General features: G+C 42.4%; 1 protein-coding gene across 3 annotated transcripts in view; it reads left to right on the plus strand.

The window, feature by feature from the left end:
• Positions 1-21,140, plus strand: part of sclt1 (sodium channel and clathrin linker 1) — a 144,666-nt gene that overhangs the window by 90,279 nt on the left and 33,247 nt on the right. For all 3 annotated transcript variants that reach the window (XM_038792512.1, XM_038792513.1, XM_038792514.1), the window contains 5 exons: positions 2,317-2,391; positions 5,547-5,692; positions 9,193-9,385; positions 11,633-11,829; positions 15,232-15,310. In XM_038792512.1, coding sequence (XP_038648440.1) covers positions 2,317-2,391; positions 5,547-5,692; positions 9,193-9,385; positions 11,633-11,829; positions 15,232-15,310 — 690 coding nt within the window. The remainder of the gene's footprint in view (positions 1-2,316; positions 2,392-5,546; positions 5,693-9,192; positions 9,386-11,632; positions 11,830-15,231; positions 15,311-21,140) is intronic.

A 21,140-nucleotide genomic window follows, 5' to 3' on the forward strand; every position in this document is an offset into this window, starting at 1 on the left:
AAGAGACAGTTGTTCAATTATTGGTACCACTAGTACTTCCCAGAATTAATTTAAATAGATTAGCAACCGATGATTACTGGGGAAATGACCCCTAATAAATAGATGCCCTGTAGTTCTGAATGTGTCATTGTTTATTTTTGTTATTGCGAAATAAAATTGTATAAAGCACAATTGCTGAAATAGGTTGGCAGTTATTTTTGACCATTTGAGCTGTATTATTGCAGAAAATCATTTTTCTTGTCTTTTATGGCTTAGAATAATAAAGGGTGCAATATAACCAAATTGGAACAGAGATCTGTGAGGAGCGCATTTAGCTGGGCGCTTCCTGGCGCTCGCAGCACCGAGAAACACCACGTTATCTATCACAACTCTATTTCAATTTGGGGTCTCAGAGGGGAACACCCTGCCAAGGCCACACTTAGTCCCATTTTCTGAGGAGCTCCACTCGCCAGAACCCCTCAGTGCAGGAGGAGATTGGACCACCATTTTTAAATGCCACCCGATCTCTCGATCCATGAACGACTCCCCAAAGCCCCAACTCGCCTATGAGGGGGGGGGGGGAACGGAGGCAGCACCCCACCTCGCATACGCTAAGCACCCCCAGGCCTAATCACCGCTATAGGACAAATGGCAGCCTGGCACCTTGGCAGTACCACTGCCAGCTGGCAGTGCCAGGCTACCACCCAGCTGGCCGTGTCAAGGTGTCTGAGTAGTGTCAGGATGCCAACCTGCCCAAACGGCAAGCACCTGAGAGCCTCAGAATCTCCATCTGGTCCCCGTTTATGGGGACCAGCACTGAATGGCGTTTGCCCGAGGTCTCCAAGGTAAAGGGGTTGGATCCCAACGCCTCCAGTAGATCAGGGGAGTGGATATTAAAGTCAAATTAGCTGTCTCACTCTAATATGCACTCTAAAATACTGGAACCACCCACAATGGGCGGGATTCAGATCGTGACATCTTACGAGATCACTTTAGATAGTGTGAGGCGCGGCGAGCCAGGTTGGTCCTGGAAGAAGGATCTCCTACCTTCTACCAGCTGGGCCACGCCACCTTTTGGGTGCAAAGTGGCCGGTAGATCGTGCCCAAAGTGTCTGCTTTTAGATGTTGTGAAGTTAATTGATTTTCTTTTAAAATGCGACCTGGATTTTGAGGATGGTGGGGACTCAGCAAACTCATTCCAGCATTCCTTCCCAATGCCAATTTGCGCTCTTAACGATCTCAGGCACACTCCCTTCTCACTTTATGGGATCAAACTTTGTTTTTTCTGATCTTTCCCCCTCACCTTGAACTGTCGTAGAATCACAGAATCTCTGTAGTGCAGAAGGAGGCCATTCCACCTATCGGGTCTACACCGACCCTGTGAAGAAGCACCCTACATTGGCATTCCGCCGCCTTATCCCCAGAACCCCACATAACCTGTACATCTTTGGACCATGGGAGGAAACTGAAACTTCTAGGGAGTTAATGAAAACTCCATACAGTCACCCATAGCTGATACCAGACTCCAAAACGGCCCTCTTATGGACTGATCTGATCTCTTCACACATCTTCTCTATCGAGTAGTACTACACTCCTGTATGCTTCACCCGATGCCTGTGTCGATGTATTTACATTGTGTATTTTATGTTTGCCCTATTATGTATTTTCTTTTCACGTATGTAATGATCAGTCTGAGCTGCACGCAGAACAATACTTTTCACTGTACCTCGGTACACGTGACAATAAGCAAATCCAATCTAAGTCTGGAATTGAACCTGGGCCTCTGGCACTGTGAAGCAGCAGTGTTAACCACTGTGGCGCCCACCAACCTGACAATTGAGGCTGGACGGGGGAAAAGCCCTAAAGACTTTGATTGGGATGAGGTCCGGCGACCAGTCCAAGGCCCTGCCCGCCCCCATGTAAAATTGCAACCAGGTGGGGTGGGCAGGAACCCGGAGTGAATCCTGTGCATGTAATTTCATGCTCCCCCTCAATCCTGGCCTCTGAACCCTCTGGGGGAGTGTAAAATTCTGGCCAGTGTGTTCGTAATAAGATATTAAATTGTAAACATTCCCACAGATTCCCATCTGTGAGGCTCCTTTGTTAGCCCACCACTGAGCACACTTTCGGATATGAAGGAAGGAAATACTTCAGATAAGATAAATATTCAAAGTTACTGTGTTGTCTAGTCACTATTTGTTTATGATGTTGGCTAGTAAGAGTGTTCCTTGTGCATCGTGATCATCGTGTGCGCCACAAATGTGGAACTTTAAAAGTGCAACCTTAATTTTCTCACCAATTACACCTTTTTTACTGTATTCTATATCCTCCTAATAGAGCTGTGGTGATAAACAAGGACAGATTGAAAGAGCCATTAGGGAGAAGCGAGCTGTGGAAGAGGAACTTGAAAAGGTAAAACACATTGGATACTATAAGTTTTAATAAGTGAATTCTTGATTTGTTCACACTTGTGATGCTTTCTTCTCCAATCTCATTTTCTCTTTTTACTGGCAGTAAGTTTGGGTTATGAGGTAGGTGGTCAGGACGAAACTTGCAAGTCATGTATACTCTTTGATTGTAGCTTTGTCTTGATTACACCAAAGTGATGTTTATTATATGTTTCTTCCATATGGATAAATAGGTGGAAAATTTGAGAGCATCCCTTAAGTACATATTATATGTTGAATACTTATGCAGTCTTTAAATCTTGTTTTCCTGTAATGTCTTCTTGCAATATGTCTGCCATGTATTGCTTTGCGAATAAGAAGATGAATGGGATGGAGGACCAAAAGGATATAGCAGTACAAATGCACAAATCACTGAAAGTAGTAGCACAGGTTGATGAGTCCATTTAAAAAAATTAAAGCAGCCTCTTCTAGAGGATTCACTTGTAGAGGAATGGAATTGAAAACTAGAGATGTTAAGGGCAACTTATGTCCATGTTTAATTAGACCATACTTGGATAATTCTGGTCTCTATTATTTAAAGGATACAGAGGCATTAGGAAGGTACAAAAGAGAGGCACAAGAATTATATCAGAACTGAGGTCTAATGGGCTTGCAGCTCTTTTGACTAGCAGAAAGAAGGCTGAGGCTGAATTGATAAGAGGCTTTTAAGGTTGCCAACAGGTTTGATAAGATGGACATAATAACATGAGGACTACTTTCATACGTTTTTTTAGAGCTCATTTGAACCATAATGATTCTGTAAACCATGTATCTTCATTTTGTGTGTACTAACCTTTCACCTTAATGGCCTCATTTAAAATGCCTTTTCTGCTTAATTCCAATGCATCTTAATTATGAATTTCCAGGTACAGTTTGGGTTTAAATGTTTTGCAAACTCCTTTCTCACTGGAAATATGTTAAAAAATAGAATGCAGCAAACTTTTTTTAGTGCATGAATAATTTTGAACCAAATTTGTGCCTCCAAGGGGACAAGAACGCAAGATTTCCAGTGAACATGTCACATTTTTGGATTCAGTAACATTCAGTAACCAGTGAACATGTCACATTTTTGGATTCAGTAGAAAGATACCAAAGTGATTGGCATTTATGTAAAAAATACAATATTTTTCATGCAGTCTTATTTCCTGTTTTTGAAAAGCTGGAATGCATGTTGCCACTGGTAGGAATGTGAACAACAGTGAAGACCTTGAATGCTCCTGGAGGCCAGCATGTTTTTCTTCAGCATGTTTTCTACAGTACACAAAGTTTAAATAACTCAGTTGATTTTTTAAATTAATTGCTTTTTAACACGTTTTTAAAAAAAATCTTGATCATCACCCTTCCATTTCCTCCTACCATTAACACACTGTCCTGATCCTAAAGTTTCTCACTGTTTATATCTCATTGTTTCCTTCTGTGGGTCCCATGCTCACACGTTGTGATACAAGATCAATCGGTCAGTGAGCTACCATTGCAGAAAACTATAGGATAATGATAACGGACAATGGGCAATTAGTGTGAACTACTGTGATCAAGCTGGAACTAATTGTCAGAAATCAACGGTCAGGAACAAATATACTATTGGCTAAACCATGTGCTGAGCAATATGTGGCCGGGAGCAAGAAATGTTAGGAACATGATAAACCTAGGAATCCATAATATAATACTTGAAAGAGGAACAGATGTTGAAAAATGAAATGAAAATTGCTTATTGTCACGAGTAGGCTTCAAATGAAGTTACTGTTAAAATCCCCTAGTCGCCACATTCCGGCGCCTGTTCGGGGAGGCCGTTACGGGAATCGAACCGTGCTGCTGGCTTGCCTTAGTCTGCTTTCAAAGCCAGCGATTAGCCCTGTGAGCTAAACAGCCCCTAAAATCACTTACTGTCACAAGTAGGCTTCAATGAAGTTACTGTGAAAAGCCCCTAGTCGCCACATTCAGGCGCCTGTCCGGGGATGCTGGTACGGGAATTGAACCGTGCTGCTGGCCTGCTTGGTCTGCTTTAAAAGCCAGCGATTTAGCCCAGTGAGCTAAACCAGCCCCTATGTTCCATGCTTAGTGAAACAAAATCATGCAAAGAATCACAGGTCTGTTGGTGAAATCACAATTTTATTTGCAAGTTTGTTTGCTATCCTTAAAACCTTGGCTCCTTCCTCTGGTTCCACATATATCTTTGGTTCTCTGCATAAGTGCCATTATGTGTATGAACTCAATGAGTTTCCAGAAGTTCTTCAACCCCAGAGACATCACAGCAGAGTCTGACTTGCATTGTCTGATGTGTGTTGTTGGCCATCCCTCGATTCGAGGATGACGGCTTCCCACTATCCCAAATTTCTGCCATAGGCCTTAATGTGACTGAACAGGCTGATTCTTGGCTCACAGTTCTTTAGGCACATGAGGTAGGATGTGCCAAGGATTAGTGGGATCTGGAGTGCCTGTGCTCCAAAATGCTTCCTTGTGTGTATATACATGCATATACATCCTGAGTGCTTCTTGGCATGGTATATACATGCTCCTGGATCTATACCTTTTCAACAAAGACCACTGGATAGCAAGTAGGAGCAAGAACCCTCGACCTTTCGTTTTAACTTCCTCTTTGCTCACCTTTACTTGTGTCACTGAAGCCAGTTGCAGCATCTCTTGTCAGTATCTCATCTGAGATCAGTAAAGTCAGTATTGATCGAGATCCATATGACTCAGCTACTCATTGTAACAATTCACGGCTGGGGTCTGAAACTCATTTATTTGCATGTTTTTTAAACGCATTTCATTTTATTGTTTTAACCATACACATGGAAAGAATGCTTTATGACGCTTTTCCAAACTTCAGCATTCAGCAAGTCATCACTGACCAGGGTCCAATTTTCTTCAAGATACAATGTGTCAGATGTTTTCCACTTATGGATAGTAAAATAATTACGTCATCAGTTACATGTGGAATCAGACTGTTTCTGATATTTTTCAAAAGTTCATTCAACAGGTGGAACAACCCCTTCCTATCAAATTAATTGATGGGAAGGCATTCTTGAAGGGACCGATTTTTTAAGTCTTGTGGCTCTTTTCCCCAGAATGCCAAATTGAATATCAGACTTTAGTTTATCTTTAAAAACTCTGTTTCAGCTTTATCGCAATGGTACAGGCACTGAAGAAGATCACAGAAAATTTGATGAACTGCACCAGCGATGTCTGATTGCAGAACGTTCAAAAGATGATCTTCAGATAAGCTTAAAAGCAGCACAAAACAAAATCAAGAAACTTGAGATGAAGTAAGAATGTATTTTCCTTTGGCATTGATGTTGCAACAGAATATTTCATGACATTTTGTTTCTGATCGAATCATTAGAACATAGGATGAATCATTTGACCCAATTAACCCATGTTGGCTGTCTACAACAATTCAGTCAGTCTCGGCTCTATCTCCATGACCATACAAATTTATTTCCCTAAAATTCCCATCCAGTTTCCTTTTGAAAGTATTGTTCGACTCCACTTCTATCATCTTCATAAGCTGCGAGTTCCAGGTCATTACCACTTGCTGCTTGTCACCCCTGCATCTCTTGTCCAAAACACCTGTGTTCTCTAGTCCTTGCATGATCATTGAATAGGAACCGGTGCACAGGAGCAATTCTTTCTCCTCTATGTATATTATCCTGCTTCCATACTAACCACAATGTTTATAAACACCTTTGCTATGATTGACAGCCCCTCACCACATCAAAGACAGCTAAGTGCTTTAACTTTCTCTTTTTCACAGCAGGAGGCACTTGGCTGCTTTTGATATACTGAGGGCCTGTCAATCATAGCAAGAGTGTTTCTAAGCATTGTGGTTAGCCTCAAAGTAGAGTAATGCAGATGCATTGAAGACTGAAGAGAAAGATAGATCAACAATCCACTAAGCAGCTGCCTTGGAGTAATACTGTCAATCACTGGCTAATGCAATGTATTGCTGTGTGAAATTGAATAGATTAGCATTTCAAACACTGTCAAGGGATTTTGGGGAAGGGGTGTGGTCGGACAGTGGTGGCAGGACTTGCGTGTTTCTGCATTAAAAATATCTACCTGTTACCAAAATACATAGTTGTGGCATTGCTCATTAAAATTACCTTGCACTGAAAATGTGCCAAGAACTTAACAATTTATTGTGAATGCACTCCTATACCTGTCATTAAATGATGCTTGTACGCCATTTGGGCCAACTACCACTATGTATTTACTCATCCCATTGGGATGCTGCTCCATTACAACATGACCGGTTAGTCCAGCAGCTGAGGAACTGATCCCATGCCTTCTAATCCATAGTGCTGTGTATTGGTGTAGCACATTGGAGCAAGAATAGGTAATGCTGTTTTCACATTATTATAGGTTAAATTTATTTTCTAGAATCATCTTCGCACTATACAATTTGTGTGTGTCTAGGCTATTAAAAGATTATGCTGTGCTGCAGTTTATTGGATGAATTTTCACTTACAATTGGACTACAGCTTGAATGTTTCTGACTGAATTAACTCATGGGTATCGCAGATATTGCCAATAACCCTGTCAACAAAATTAAGATATTCAAGTTGTCGATTGCAGTTATTTACTGTGCACAATTAATATATGTACATTTCATTGAATCATATGTGTTGTACATGAGCACATTTAACATTTGTTACAAATCGATTTGGTAATGATATGCAGAACTACAAATATGTTCTTATAACTCCTCCAATATTTCAGTTAATTGAAAGTAAATAAACGGCCTGTAACCAATCCATACAGACTGGAAAGCTCCCTGATTCAATTCTCTGAATGGAGTTAATTGATCTCAGTTGGAGGAGTGAAAGGAATTGGAAGAATTAGCATCAGTCTCCCGCTAAGATGAGGTAGATGGAATGGGAGACCTATGTGGAGTACAATAATCAGCACAGATTAATTGGGCCTAATGGTCTTTTTCTGTGCTACAGGAAGTGTTCACCTCCCACCTCAACACCTCCATCTACATCTTCTGGGGCCCTCAGCGTAACATGAGGCGCGATGGAAAGGGATTGGTCTATAACATGCTGCGGAACGTTCAAAACCGCTTCCCCTCTGCCAAGCTCTACACTCTGACAGAGGAACAGATGCGATACTGTGACAGTGCCTTCAAAAAGGCAACGGGGAAAGACAGGATGCTGTCTGGTTCCTATCTCAGCACTGGCTGGTTTACCTTTATCTTGGGGATGGAAGCTTGCAGCAGTATCCATGTGTACGGGATGATCAACAACACTTACTGCAGCACTGAAGGCCACAGAGATGTCCCGTATCATTACTACGAACCCAGTGGGCAGGAGGAATGTGCCGAGTATTACCTGCATGAGAATGCCAAGTACGGTGGGCACCGGTTCATCACCGAGAAAAGTGTCTTTGCAAAATGGGCGAAGGAGAGGAACATCAAGTTCTTCAGTCCTACCTGGCAAATTTCCTGATGCCAATTGAGCTGCAGTTTGAAGATGCGTGAACCTTGGGAGCATCTTCTCCCTCAAACCTGCATCAGCCATGCAGGGATAGCCGGACAGCACAGCAGAAAAAAAAAAACAAAAAAAAAAAAAAAAAAAAGGGGGCCTCACGGTAGCATGGTGGTTAGCATCAATGCTTCACAGCTCCAGGGTCCCAGGTTCGATTCCTGGCTGGGTCACTGTCTGTGTGGAGTCTGCACGTCCTCCCCGTGTGTGCGTGGGTTTCCTCCGGGTACTCCGGTTTCCTCCCACAGTCCAAAGATGTGCGGGTTAGGTGGATTGGCCATGCTAAATTGCCCGTAGTGTAAGGTTAATGGGGGGATTGTTGGGATACGGGTTACGTGGGTTTAAGTAGGGTGATCATTGCTCGGCACAACATTGAGGGCCGAAGGGCCTGTTCTGTACTGTACTATCTGTTGAAAATCTGTTGAATATTCTATGCCAGGGGTGGGCAAACTACGGCCCACGGGCCGCATGCGGCCTTTATGCGGTCTGGATTGGAAGGCACGGGATCAGTTCCTCAGCTGCTGGACTAACCGGTCATGTTGTAATGGAGGTCTTTATGCGGCCCACCAAGATCAAGTCATAAAAAAAAAATTTTTTTTTTTTTTTAAATAAGGTTAATGGGGTGGTGCTGTTGGGTTACTGGTATAGGGTGGATACGTTGACTTGAGTAGGGTGATCATTGCTCGGCACAACATGTGTTTCATGTGAAGTTTCTACTTTAAAATATTAATTAATAAAAATTAATTGTTTTTTTCTTTAAACTGAGTTACTTTGTTTTTCAAATAAATGTGTTTCATGTAAAGTTTCTACTTTAAAATATTAATTAATAAAAAAGAATTGCTTTTTTTTTCTTTAAAAACCTTTTATTTTGGCTATTTTAAATAATTATTTTACTTAATATACTATGCGGCCCTTTAAAATTGTGAATTTCTGAATGTGGCCCTTGCACGGAAAAGTTTGCCCACCCCTGTTCTATGCAATTGTACGTAAAAGGAGAAAAAGGAGAAAATTAACGATGTTCCCACTCCTGAGCGTTATCCTGTTAATTCTGGTTGAACTATACATGTGTGGATGTCGGATGAGAACAAGATTCGCCTTGACCGTGAGGCCCTTTGGCGGCATAGCATCCAGAGACTCTGAAGACTCAGGAAAGAAGGGGAAGGGTTTTAAAAATGATCACTGACAAAATAGAACTTTAATCTATTGTCCATCTCTTGAGATACTAAAGAGAATATGACCAACAATTTATGGCTGTTATGGTTAACCTTCTGTTCGTTTTGTAGTTTTGAAGAGGAAATGTCCTGTTGCAAAGAAATGGTTCAGAAACTGCAGAGCACTCTGGACTCTGTCCGTGGAGACTGTGACATGGTCAGCGAGGAGCGATTGAGATTACAGAAAGAAAATGAACACCTTCGTAAAGAGATGGAAGAACTGAAGAAAGCTGGTCTGGACATACAAAGGAAAGCAAGGCAGCAGGTATGAGAGTAAAAAGGAAAGGGGGGGGAAGTTCCTGTGAGTATATCCTTTATTAGAAGTTGGAGAAAGGCAGCAAATTGATTGAAATCTTTATATAATGTTTTGAAAATATTTCTAACATTTTTGGATTTGGGGAGGGAAAACAGGATGTTTTTCCATCATGTTCTGAGGAAACAGCTAAATTGAGACACCCTCCCTTCCAGTCAAATCAATTGAATCAGGCTCTTCCAACATATCTGCTGTAATGATCAGTAACGTACCATGTGGTGCATTTTGACACTGAGCCATTCCAAGACTTTTGTTCTGCAATTTGTTGCCATTACAAAAAGCAAATTCTAAAAGATCCTTGTTAGAAATTTTTATGGTTCAATAAGCTGTCTGTATGTCTGTCAATCTTTCTTTCTCTGTCTCTCTATCTATTTTCTAACTTTTATCTTTCTTTAACCTACTCTATTTCTGTCTCTCTCCCTCTCTATCCTATTTCTCAGTTGGCCTATCTCTGTCTCCCTTCCATCCTATCTCTCTTGCCTTTCTCACTCTCTGTCCTATTCACATTTCTTGCGTCTGTGTTAATCACTCTATGCTATCGTTCCATACACTATCTCTCTACCTTTTTCACAAACTCCCTATTTCACTCTTATCTCTCGTTATGTCTGTCTTGCTTTCTTATTTCTGTTCATCCTAGCTCTCCCTACCCATCTCACACTCTGCTATTTCTATTTCTTGCTAATATCTCTCTATCTCTTTTTCCCTTGTCATAGAAGATGAAATATTGAGCAATCCTGTTGTTCACTATTTTTGGCAGTTACTATTTTCTTGTAAGGGTAGGTTTAGAAAAAATAAGCAACTTTTGTAGATTTGTGATCATACGTTTTCCTACTGTACTAGCTAGCACCTTTAATGGATGTTCACTGAGGGAGGAGTCATGTGATATGTCCAATCAGGACTGGAGTTGAGTTTTCAGTGGGACGTGTTGGGACTTGTCCTGGCAGTTGGACCCTAGTGCGGAGTATGTAAAGACCGTTTTAAGCACTCTGTAAATAGTTTTGTTTATAGTTGTAATAAATCGTGTTTTAAATCACGATGTTGTGCCGACCATTTATCCTAATGTTTTTTTTATAAATTTAGAGCAAAACTTTGAGGAACGGTTCCTCTGTCTAGTGCTCTGTGCACTAGTTTCTGGATCACAAGGCATAGGTAAAAATTGATGGTGACCTACAACCTGAGTAGTCCCCCATAATTCACATTTGACTTGTTTCCTTCCAACCTAAGCATGGGTGAGAATCTCTCACTTGAAATGAGGAAGGAATGTGAATTGAATTGAAATTATAGGAGAATTATGTTGCAAGATAGAAAGAGGATCATCCAATGAAACGGGACATTAAAGGCTGCAGGGTCACCCCTTCAGCTTGGAGAGTACCAAGGAGCAGGCTGCAAACTTATGAAACCCCCAGAAAAATAAATTCTATAATTTTTGATTAGGTGTAAGTGCAACAGGGATGTGCTGTAGACTGGTTATATCTGATAGCAGGCAACATATCTCATTTTCACCAGCAACTAAGGCTATACCAGCTTTCCGGGCCCCATTAGGAACTGCATTCAACAGTGCTCATCTTGCCCAAAATTTTACACGGAACTATCAGTTCAATCACTTGCATGAAGCCAAATCTGCGGAGACCTTGGCATCATGGTAATGTACGAGTAACCCAGAAGCCTAGACTAATGCTCTGGGGACATGGGTTTGAATTCCACCATGGCAGCTGGGAGAATTTAAAATTTCATTAGTAACTTCTGGAATTAAAAGCGTATCTCAGTAATAGTGACCATGAAACCGCTGTTGATTGTCATAAAACCCCATCTGGTCCCCTACTGTCCTTTTTAGGGAAGGAAATCTTTTGTCCTTACCTGGTATGGCCGACACATGACTCCAGACCCACAGTAATGTGGTTGACTCTTAACCCCCTTGAAATTTCCCAGCAAGCATTCCGTTCCAGGGCAATTACAAATGGGCAACAAATTCTGGCCTTGTCAATGATGCCCACATCTGCTGAAAGAGGAAGTGACAATAAAAAATGCCCGGATTTAAACTGGGGAAAGGGGGCAGGAAAATGGGGCTCTTATCTTGAATGTAAAAATGAATATTATGCACAATGAGGCGTCTGCATTTGAGCACAATTAGAGTAAGACATGTTAGCAACTCCTAAGAGGCCAAATAACCTCCCTCTGTGCTGTATTTCTGTGACTCAGGTAGCAACCCTGGAACATGAGTTCTCTCTGAAGGAACATGGATTTGGAATCCAGCTAAGAGAACTAGAGGATACCAGTCAGAATTCAACCATTGAGCTGAAGCGTTTATTAACGGCACAACAGAAAGCAACCAGTCGATGGAGGGATGAAACCAGGAAACTAACTGAAGCCTTTGAGGCTAAAGAAAACAAACGGAGGTCAGTGAACGCTGTTGTGAAGGTCAGTGGGTTTTCAACTGGAGGTCTGTAATCCCATAGCAGTCATGAGAAGGGTTCAAGAGGTCCATCAAACATATCCTGTCAATGTGTAAAATGCAGGCCTAGCGTGTCCTGCCCATGCCCCATGCGTCCCTCATTTATTATCTGATGAATTTTTAAACCTGCCCTTGACCATTTGAGTCCATTCTCATCATTTATGCAGACAGCACCAAGAGGGCCCACGGCTGAAACACCTGAACCTTGATCTGGTGGCCATGTCCTTCATCTTCAAATTAATACCTTGCCCAGCACCAGGATTTTCCAGTTTTAAACTATTTTTTTTATAAAGAAAAGATATGTGTCTTGTAATCCTAAATTTCTATCTTTTCTCCAACTTGTGGAAATAATTTTCCATTATTTTGAAAATCTTACCATCCCTCTTAATCTTTGTTCCCAAAAAGATGGTCCCAATTATTCAAGCCTTAACGGTAAATCTACTTATTCTACTGTTTCCATAAGGAGTTCCCAGAACTGTGCACTATTCCAGCTGTGACACAACCAACAACTTCTATAAATTCATATTTATTTCCTCGCTTTTGAATTCAATGACCTTCCAATTAAATACATTTTGGCCGTTTTAACTTTATTCCCGCTTCTAAAAACCTCTGTAACCTCTGTAACTAGGCTCTTAGATCTTTCTGATCCTGCAGACCGTGAAGTATCTTGTTGTTCACTTCTGTTTCCCAGAATGTGCTACATCACGTTTCTTTGCTTTGAACTGCATGTATTTCCTAGCTTCCCACTCTGTTCGCATGCTTCTCCTCTGCATTCTTCTCACAGTTTGATATGCCTTACTCCTGGATGTCAAGAGACAACACCAGACTAAGATAGAGTCACAGACTAACGATACGGACTCTTATCGGCTGTGGCAAGGCTTAAACAACATAACGAGTTACACAGCAAAGTCAAGTAGAATGTCCTCCCCGCTGAACTCCATGCATTGTATGCTTGTTTTGAGCAGAAACCAACAAACCGTTGTCAACTGCCCAACAGCGTCGGACTTACCCATACCTACCGTCACAGCTTCCGAAGTCAGATTGGCCTTCTTGAAAGTGAACCCTCAGAAAGCAACAGGTCCTGAGGGAGTCCCTGGTCGTGCACTCAGATCCTGTGCGAACCAACTAGCAGGTGTTATTGCGGACATCTTCAAACTCTCATTACTCTGTTCTGAGGTTCCCACCTACTTCAAGAAGACCACTATCTTACCGGTGCCAAAGAAGAACCAGGCAATGAGCCTCAACGATTACCGTCCAGTGGCCTTGACATCTATCGTTATGAAGTGCTTCAAGAGGTTGGTATTGAGACACGTCAACTCCATACTCCCAGAATGCCTTGATCCACTTCAATTCGTATACCGCCACAACCAGTCCACAGCAAACGCTATCACCCTGGTCCTACATTCATCCCTGGAACATCTCAACAACAAGGACTCCTAAGTCAGATTCCTATTCATTGATTACAGCTCCGCCTTCAACACCATAATCCAGGCCAAGCTCATATCAAAACTCCAAAACCTGGGACTTGGCTCCTCCCTTTGCAACTGGATCCTCAACTTCCTGACCCATAGACCACAATCATTAAAGATAAACAACGACTCCTCCACGATAGTCCTCAATACCGGGGATACGCAAGACTGCGTACTTAGCCCCCTACTGTATTCCATATTCACACAAGACTGTGTGGCAAAATTTGGCGACAATTCCATCTACAAATTTGCTGATGACACGACCGTAGTGGGTCGGATCTCGTACAACGATGTGTCAGAATACAGGAGGGAGGTGGAGAACTTAGAGGCGTGGTGTAACAACAACAATCTCTCCCTTAACGTCAGCAAAACTAAGGGAGTTTTCATTGACTTCAGGAAGCAAAGTATTGTAGACACCCCTGTCTGCATCAATGGTGGCGAGGTGGAGATGGTTGACAGCTTCAAATTCCGAGGTGTGTACATCACCAGCAATCTGTCCTGGTCCAACCACGTAGACACTACAACCAAGAAAGCAGATCAGTGCCTTCACTTCCTCAGGAAACTAAAGAAATTTGGCATGTCCACATTGATTCTTACAGATGCACCATTGAAGGCATCCTATCTGGCTGCATCACAGCCTGGTGTGGCAACTGCTCGACCCAAGACCGTAAGAAATTACAGAGAGTCGTGAACACAGCCCAGTCCATCACGCGAACCCGCCTATCCATCCATCGACTCTGTCTACACCTACCGCTGCCTTGGGAAAGTGGGCAGCTTAATCAAAGATCTCTCCCCACCCGAGTTATTCTCTTTTCCAACCTCTTCCATCAGGCAGGAGATACAAAAGTCTGAGAACGCACACTAACAGATTCAAAAACAGCTTCTTCCCCACTGTTACCAGACTCCAGAACGACCCTCTTGTAGATTTATCTGATCTCTTCACGCATCTTCTCTACTTAGTACTACACTCTGTATGCTTCACCCAATGTCTATGTCTCTGTATTTACATTGTATATCTATCGTATGTCCTATGTTTTTTCACGTATGGAACAAACTGTCCAGGCTGTACGCAGAACAATACTTTTCACTGTACATCGATACACGTGACATTAAACCCAAATCCATTCCAAGCCCCTCCCATAATCACTCACCAGTGGTCTGGGATCTCATGGGGATCCTAGGCCTTGTGGGGAGGGGGGGGTCATACTGGCAGCCACTCCCGCCTCCCTGGTGGCGCTGCTGAAGGCTGGCAGATTTCAGCAGGTGTAACTTTCCTCAATTGTGGGAAGGCCTGCTGTTGTTCAGTTAAGGGCCTGAATGACACAAATAGGCAGGTCTTCCCTAAAAGAGGCAACATGTGAGTTTCACGGGCTCCCCAGCCAGCAGACAAGACATGTATTGGCGCTATTAAATCCAGCTGAAGGTCTCTGATTTCCTTTTTGCATTTTTCACACTAAATTGTATTGGGAAACATGGCTTTTATGTCTTTTTTAAATTTAGCTGAGTATTATGTTGAAGTTTAGTTTCCTTGAAAAATCTGTGGCATTAATTATTTCTGTTAAACTAAAGAATGCTCAGGAATACTAAAGTAACGAGGAGTCTGAGCTTGACTTTCTTGATGATGAATTGCATATGCTGAAAATAAAAATGTGTCCCCAGCCATATGGTAAATTTCCCCCCCCCCCTCTCATTTCACCTTATCTGTGAAAAGTTAGAATGTGTTTTAATGATTCTAATTTACCCTATCCAAGTATTGTGTGTAATATTCATTGTAACCCCAAACAGTCGTCTGAACATGCTGGGAATAATCACATTTTCTGAAATAAATAATTGCCAAGTGAAGTACTATTTCAGTCTTTATTCCTCCTTCCTGCCAGGACCGAATTGAGCCGACGGAAACAACACTCCCAGGAATTGGTTTCTCAGCTGGAGATTGCACATGAGAAAATTACAGAGGTGAGATAATTGCTCGCCATGGTCTCAATTATAGATATAACCTGTAGTATATTTATTTTGCATTATTGTTGATGCACATGTACTGTGAAAGTTACAAAACGCGATTGCATTTCTCAGCTTTCCACTTCTGAAATGACACCCATTCAGTTAATTGTCTTCCTTTATTCTTTCATGAGATGTGGGCATTGCTGGCGAGGACAACATTTGTTGCCCATCTCTAATTGCCTTTGAACTGAGTGGCTTTCGCTGGGCCTTTTCAGAGAGCAATTAAGAGTCGACCACATTGCTTTGGGTCTGGAATCGGATGTTGGCCAGACTGGCAGATTTGCTGAAGGACATTAAGTGAACCAGATGAGATTTTGCAACAATCAATGACACTTGTAATGGTCACTATTACTGATGCTAACTTTATATTCCAGATTCATTAATTGAACTCAATTATCACCTGGGGCCATGATAGGAGTTCAACCCATGTCGCCAGAGTATTGGCCTGAGCCCCTAGATTACTAGTCCAGTGACATTACCACTATACCACCAACTTCTCTCGCATGTACCGCAAATTTAAGGATATGTTACCCACTTGAATATAAAAGAGGATCTTAAAATTTGATTTTTTTAAAATTATAAGAAACTATAGGAGACATTTCTAATCTATTTACAGTGTTGTATGCTATGTACATTTCTTAACTACTAAATGTAGCCTTACTCATTCCTTGGTTTATACATAGTATTGAAAATATAACTATAAATGTATATACATATATATTTTCAATATGAAATATAATTCAATTCTAAATTGTAATTATTTGCTAATGAAAAGTATGGAAAAATATAAATGACAGATCTCAAGTAGACTGTAATTTTAATTTCATATGTCCACATGGCATAGATTGATTCTTGCGCAAGGTGGATGTCCAAACCACATGATATTAGGAATGTGCATGATGATGTAAAACAGGATGAAAACTTCTTCAAATATAAAAAGCAGAAAACGCTGAAAATACTCAGCATGTTAGGCAGCATCTATTGAGAGAAATTGAGTTAATGTTTCAGATTGCTGCCCCTTCATCAGAATAAACTTTCTCACATTATCCGTCCGTGCAAGTGTTAAATAGATTACTTGAAGTCGGTTATTGTAGACATTTGTTTAACTTGATTCTGTCTCCGAGTGCAGAACAGAAGTGACTGCACTTAATTCTAAAATACTAGAACACTTCCACTCTTTTTAATCACAATTGATTGATTTTGAACTTGTACTTCAACTAGCATGTAATGAAGTTAGCATTTCACTCTTAGTCCTAAATTACTCGTGTCTAAAAATGGCTTGAAGCTTGATGGTGGCGAAAGGTTGAGTGTGAGTGGTGATTGGGCTTGGATAAAGTAAAACTAGAGTTGTAGGACTTTAAATCTTGCCCATGGGAACTGGTGGCCAACTGAAGTAGTACTTCAAAGATTAATAACCAACTTCAATTCATCATAGAATAATTGATGTTCAATAGCCTTTTCTCTTCAGCACATGATGAGGTCCTGAAATGAACCTTCTACACCATATTGTTAAGGCAAGGCTGATGGTAAATGCCAAGCTGTTCAAATTCCAGAAGGGAACCTTGAAACAACTGCCTCACGTTATTTTTTGCAATTTGTATCGTATGAGAGGTTTGGAAATCCAGAAATGTTGTCCCTGACCACTTGTGATGATTTGACAGCAAAATAAATGTTCAGTAAGAAATAGAGAAAAAAAGAAAGTAAACACCACAATGCTTCTCACAGCGCCAATACTTTAAATTAGTTCCAAAATAATTCTTAATTTAGCTACCTTCTGAACTAACCTTTCCTCTACCTGTTCAACTCCTTATAGATTTTAAAATCTAAAAAAGTCCAGTAATGTTTACCACATAGTGTCTTTAATTTCTGTTGGGGTGCCTTCTGAGGTTAACAGCAGCTGGCTTTTCAGATCTGCCTTCGCTCATCCTCCTTTCTTGGAGTCAACCAGCTATTCCTGCTGTCTGCTGAGATCTAAAAACGTAACCCCCATTGGTTTCAGTATCTCCTTAAATACGTTCTTTCCCTTTGATCTCTTCATTGTCTCACCCAGTCTCTTTAGAAATGCTCTCTCCCAGAATTGATTAACTTAATTTCTTTATTTTAACTTTGAAACTTATAACTTATTTTAACTTATTGGATAAACATATGGATGATAATGGAATAGTGTAGGTAGGCTTTAGATTGGTTTCACATGTCGGCGCAACATCGAGGGCCGAAGGGCCTGTACTGCGCTGTAATGTTCTATTGTTCTATACCTTTCTTTTACACCCTTCTCTGTTGAACCATAACAACCAATTCAAATCTCCTGTTTTGTAAACACCCTTATTAAATTACCGTATCAGTTTGAAGCACTTCAAGGCACATTATTATATCAAACCCAGAGCTTATTCTCTCGGCCACTCCGTCTCTACTTCAATAACTACTCTCATATTCCCAACAGTTTAAATTTCATGACAAGAATATTACCAACTGAAAAATATTACAATTTCTTATGTTTTTCCAACAATGGGCTAGATTTTCTGGCTGTACATGCCAGTAATATCTTAATCCCCACAATGGCTTTGCACAGTACCAATATTTTGAAACAGTTCCAAAAAATTTGTAATTTAGCTGCCTTCTGAAGTAACCTTCCCCCTACCTGTTCAGCAACTCCTTGTAGATTTTAAAATCTAAAAAAGTCGGTTTTCCGGCAGCGTGGGGTGGATTCAATGGGAAATTCTATTGACAGCGGTGAGACCAGAAGATCCGGCCAACGTGTGCCGCCTCCCGCCGCCGAAAAACACGCCATGGGGAGGAAAACGAATCTCGCCCGATGGGTGCGACCTAACGCGCAAAAAACAGAGTCCCGTTTTAGGCGGGTAAAACGGGGTCGTTCTCGGCGCCAGCAGCACCGAGAAATGTCAGCGCTATCTAACAGAACTCTTGTCATTTGTTTGGCCGCAGTAAGGAATGCCCACCGAGGCCGCACTTATCTCACTTCCTGCACTGGGGAACTCTGCTCATCAGTGCAGGAGGAGATCAGAGCTTCATTTCAAAAATGCTATCGATCTTTTGACTCCTCTCGGATTCCCCACTGTGGACTCCGGACCCTTCCACTGCCCAACCTATCTCGTAGGGGGTCCTCGAGCCCCCCCAATCTCCTTAACCTGCCTTTTAAGGGCAGGGCACTCCTGGGCCCAGACCCTGGCATGGGCAACCTAGCATCTGGACACCCACACCCTGGCAGTACTATAGTGCCAGGCTGGCAGTGCCTGGGTGCCAGCGGGAGTGCCAGGGTACCACCTTGTCTACAGCCTGACCACCCAGCAGCCTCTGGTGGCCTGGGAGCCCCCCCCCCCTCCCTCCAAGATGTAATTGGGCCTGGTCCACGTCCACAGGACCAGTGCTAAATGATGCCATTGCAAGCCTGACACCTGGGTGGCACTACCAAGGTGCCAGGCTGGCACTGCAGTGCCATGCCACCACCCTGTCCAAAGGGCCTCCGATCCCCTGGGTGTCCCCCACGAGTGTCGTTCCGTCTGATCCCTGTTTGTGGAGATCAGTACCAAATGGTGCTTGCCCGAGGCGATGGGGATGGATCTCTCAAAGCCTCAGGTACCTCGGGAATCTGCAAATTAAAGTAAGACTCGCTCTCTCGCTTTAATATGCAGGTTTGCCAAAAAGTGGTCCTGCCCACAATGGGCAGGATTTACATCGCAACATCTCGTGAGATTGTGTTCGTACTCGCGAGGCGTTGCGAGCCGGGTAGAGTCCGGGAGCGGTGTCTCCTGGTCTTTATCGGCTACATTGCACCGCGACGAGCTGACTTTCAGGCGCAGCATGGCAATTGCATCGCACCCTATGTCTTGTGGTGGGGGTGGGAATGTGGTGTGATTCCCACTGCAAAGGCCAACCCCAACCTCATTAATTATGCACCCAGGGGTTTGACGCCATATTCCGGGGCGGGCAAGGATGCCGCTGATTCCACCATCCTATCTGGGTGTCATTTGAAAAGGTGCCCAACATCACAGGCCCACCATCGAAAAGACAAAATGTATCTCCTGGAGAACCTCTGAGGCCAGAAGATGGACATCCTCAATTACACTGAATCGAGAAGATTCACATGAAGATGCACCCTCTCGCTCATTGCTCCAAGGTCCAGGGTTGCTGGTGAACTCTAGAGGCATCCCCAGGCATTGTTTAGGTGAGTCCCCACTTCTGCATACCACATTGTTCCAGACATGTTTTGGATCGCCGTGTTTTCCTGCTGGTGTTGGAGAATCGGGCATGGGTGGAAGATTCCTGTCGGGCTTTCATCTGCATCCCAATAGTGGGATGAAAATCAGTTAATCTCAGATCTCCAGCAGAATTCTAACCCACAATGGTGGGCATCAGGGGAAGATTTGCGGGAAATTCAGAGGTGTGAAACCAATGTTTGGACTTGCAACAAATTCTCCCCCCTCCTCCACCATTGAACCCACCTGTGGAGCCATGGAAAAATTGGGCCTATGTCAACATTCAAAATTCAGTTCGATATGTCAAAGAACAATTGGGAAAAAGGGATATGGGAACAGGTTGGGAAAGTTTTTTCCTATTTGCTGAATAGGAAAATAAATGGGCTAGTTGGGCAGAACATCTGTTTTGGTATTATCACTTCAGTGTGTTTCTAACGCAATGCAAATAACTATTCAGCAGTGTTCAGTATCTGTGTATGTGTGCTTAGGCAGCATTTATCCTGTAAAACAGATGACAATATTTTCATGTTTACTGTGGCGTACCAAAATTTTACACCTGCTAAAAGTGATAACTAGTAGCTTCTGCCGAGCTTCCACTGTTTCCCCTTTCTAGTTGTCTGGTTCCATTGATAACTGCTCTTGCCTCTTTTAGATTGAACTGATCAGTTAAGAAGTTGAGTTGCGCCCATTCTGTAGGGTTAGAACTCAAGACCACATTTGTACAGTAATTTGTCTCATTAAATCAATTAAAATTTCTTGTACATTTGATCAGCAATTCGTAAAACGTTTGATTCCTTTTAGAAACGGGTGTGCTCTGAGCCATGCGTGAGTTCAGAAAGGAATAAGATACTTCTTTGTGACTTCTTCACTGTACAGAACGTACTTAACATCACAAAGCAATTAAGATCATTCATCCGTAAAATTATCAACATGAATACTGTAGAATCTTCCAAGCTGAAAGAGTTTATGTGTTGTAGCTTAGTTTCCTAATACATTTAATCTTTCCCCCTTGCTCATTATCAGCTACACACCACGAGCAAGTGTTTTCACTGGAAGCTGTTTTTGCATCCTGTTATGATACTGTTACCATTCAAAGAAGAAATCTGAACAAACGGCATTTAACCATTCTCTGCCTCATGCCACCAATAGCAGAGTTCCCAGTGAGGCGGAGAATCTGATGTCAGGGAGAAAATGGAATCGGCGCCCTTTCCGATGTTCTGGCCCCCTGCTAGTGTCGGGATCGAGGTTCTTGCCCACGCAAAAAGTGGGCCATTTAGACCCATTTGTATCCAGTTAGCAGAACTGCCAGGCCTGCATGATTCTCCGGTCCTCAGGCCCATAAATAAAGAGAACCCCCCCCTCCCCGCCTCCAAAATAAAGAGATCCCTTTACAGACCCCGCAGAAAAGAGACCCATGTCAGGAAGCCCCCCAGAAAGGAAACTCCTGTCAGGAAGCCCCCCAGAGGAGAGACCCCTGTCAGGAAGCACCCAGAAAAGCGAGCCCTGTCTAGAAGCTACAGAGCAGTCCAGACAGAGACAGTGAAAACAATTACTGTTGTAACACTCACCTG

The sequence above is a fragment of the Scyliorhinus canicula genome, chromosome 3 (genome assembly GCF_902713615.1).
Source record: "Scyliorhinus canicula chromosome 3, sScyCan1.1, whole genome shotgun sequence".
Taxonomy (NCBI): domain Eukaryota; kingdom Metazoa; phylum Chordata; class Chondrichthyes; order Carcharhiniformes; family Scyliorhinidae; genus Scyliorhinus; species Scyliorhinus canicula.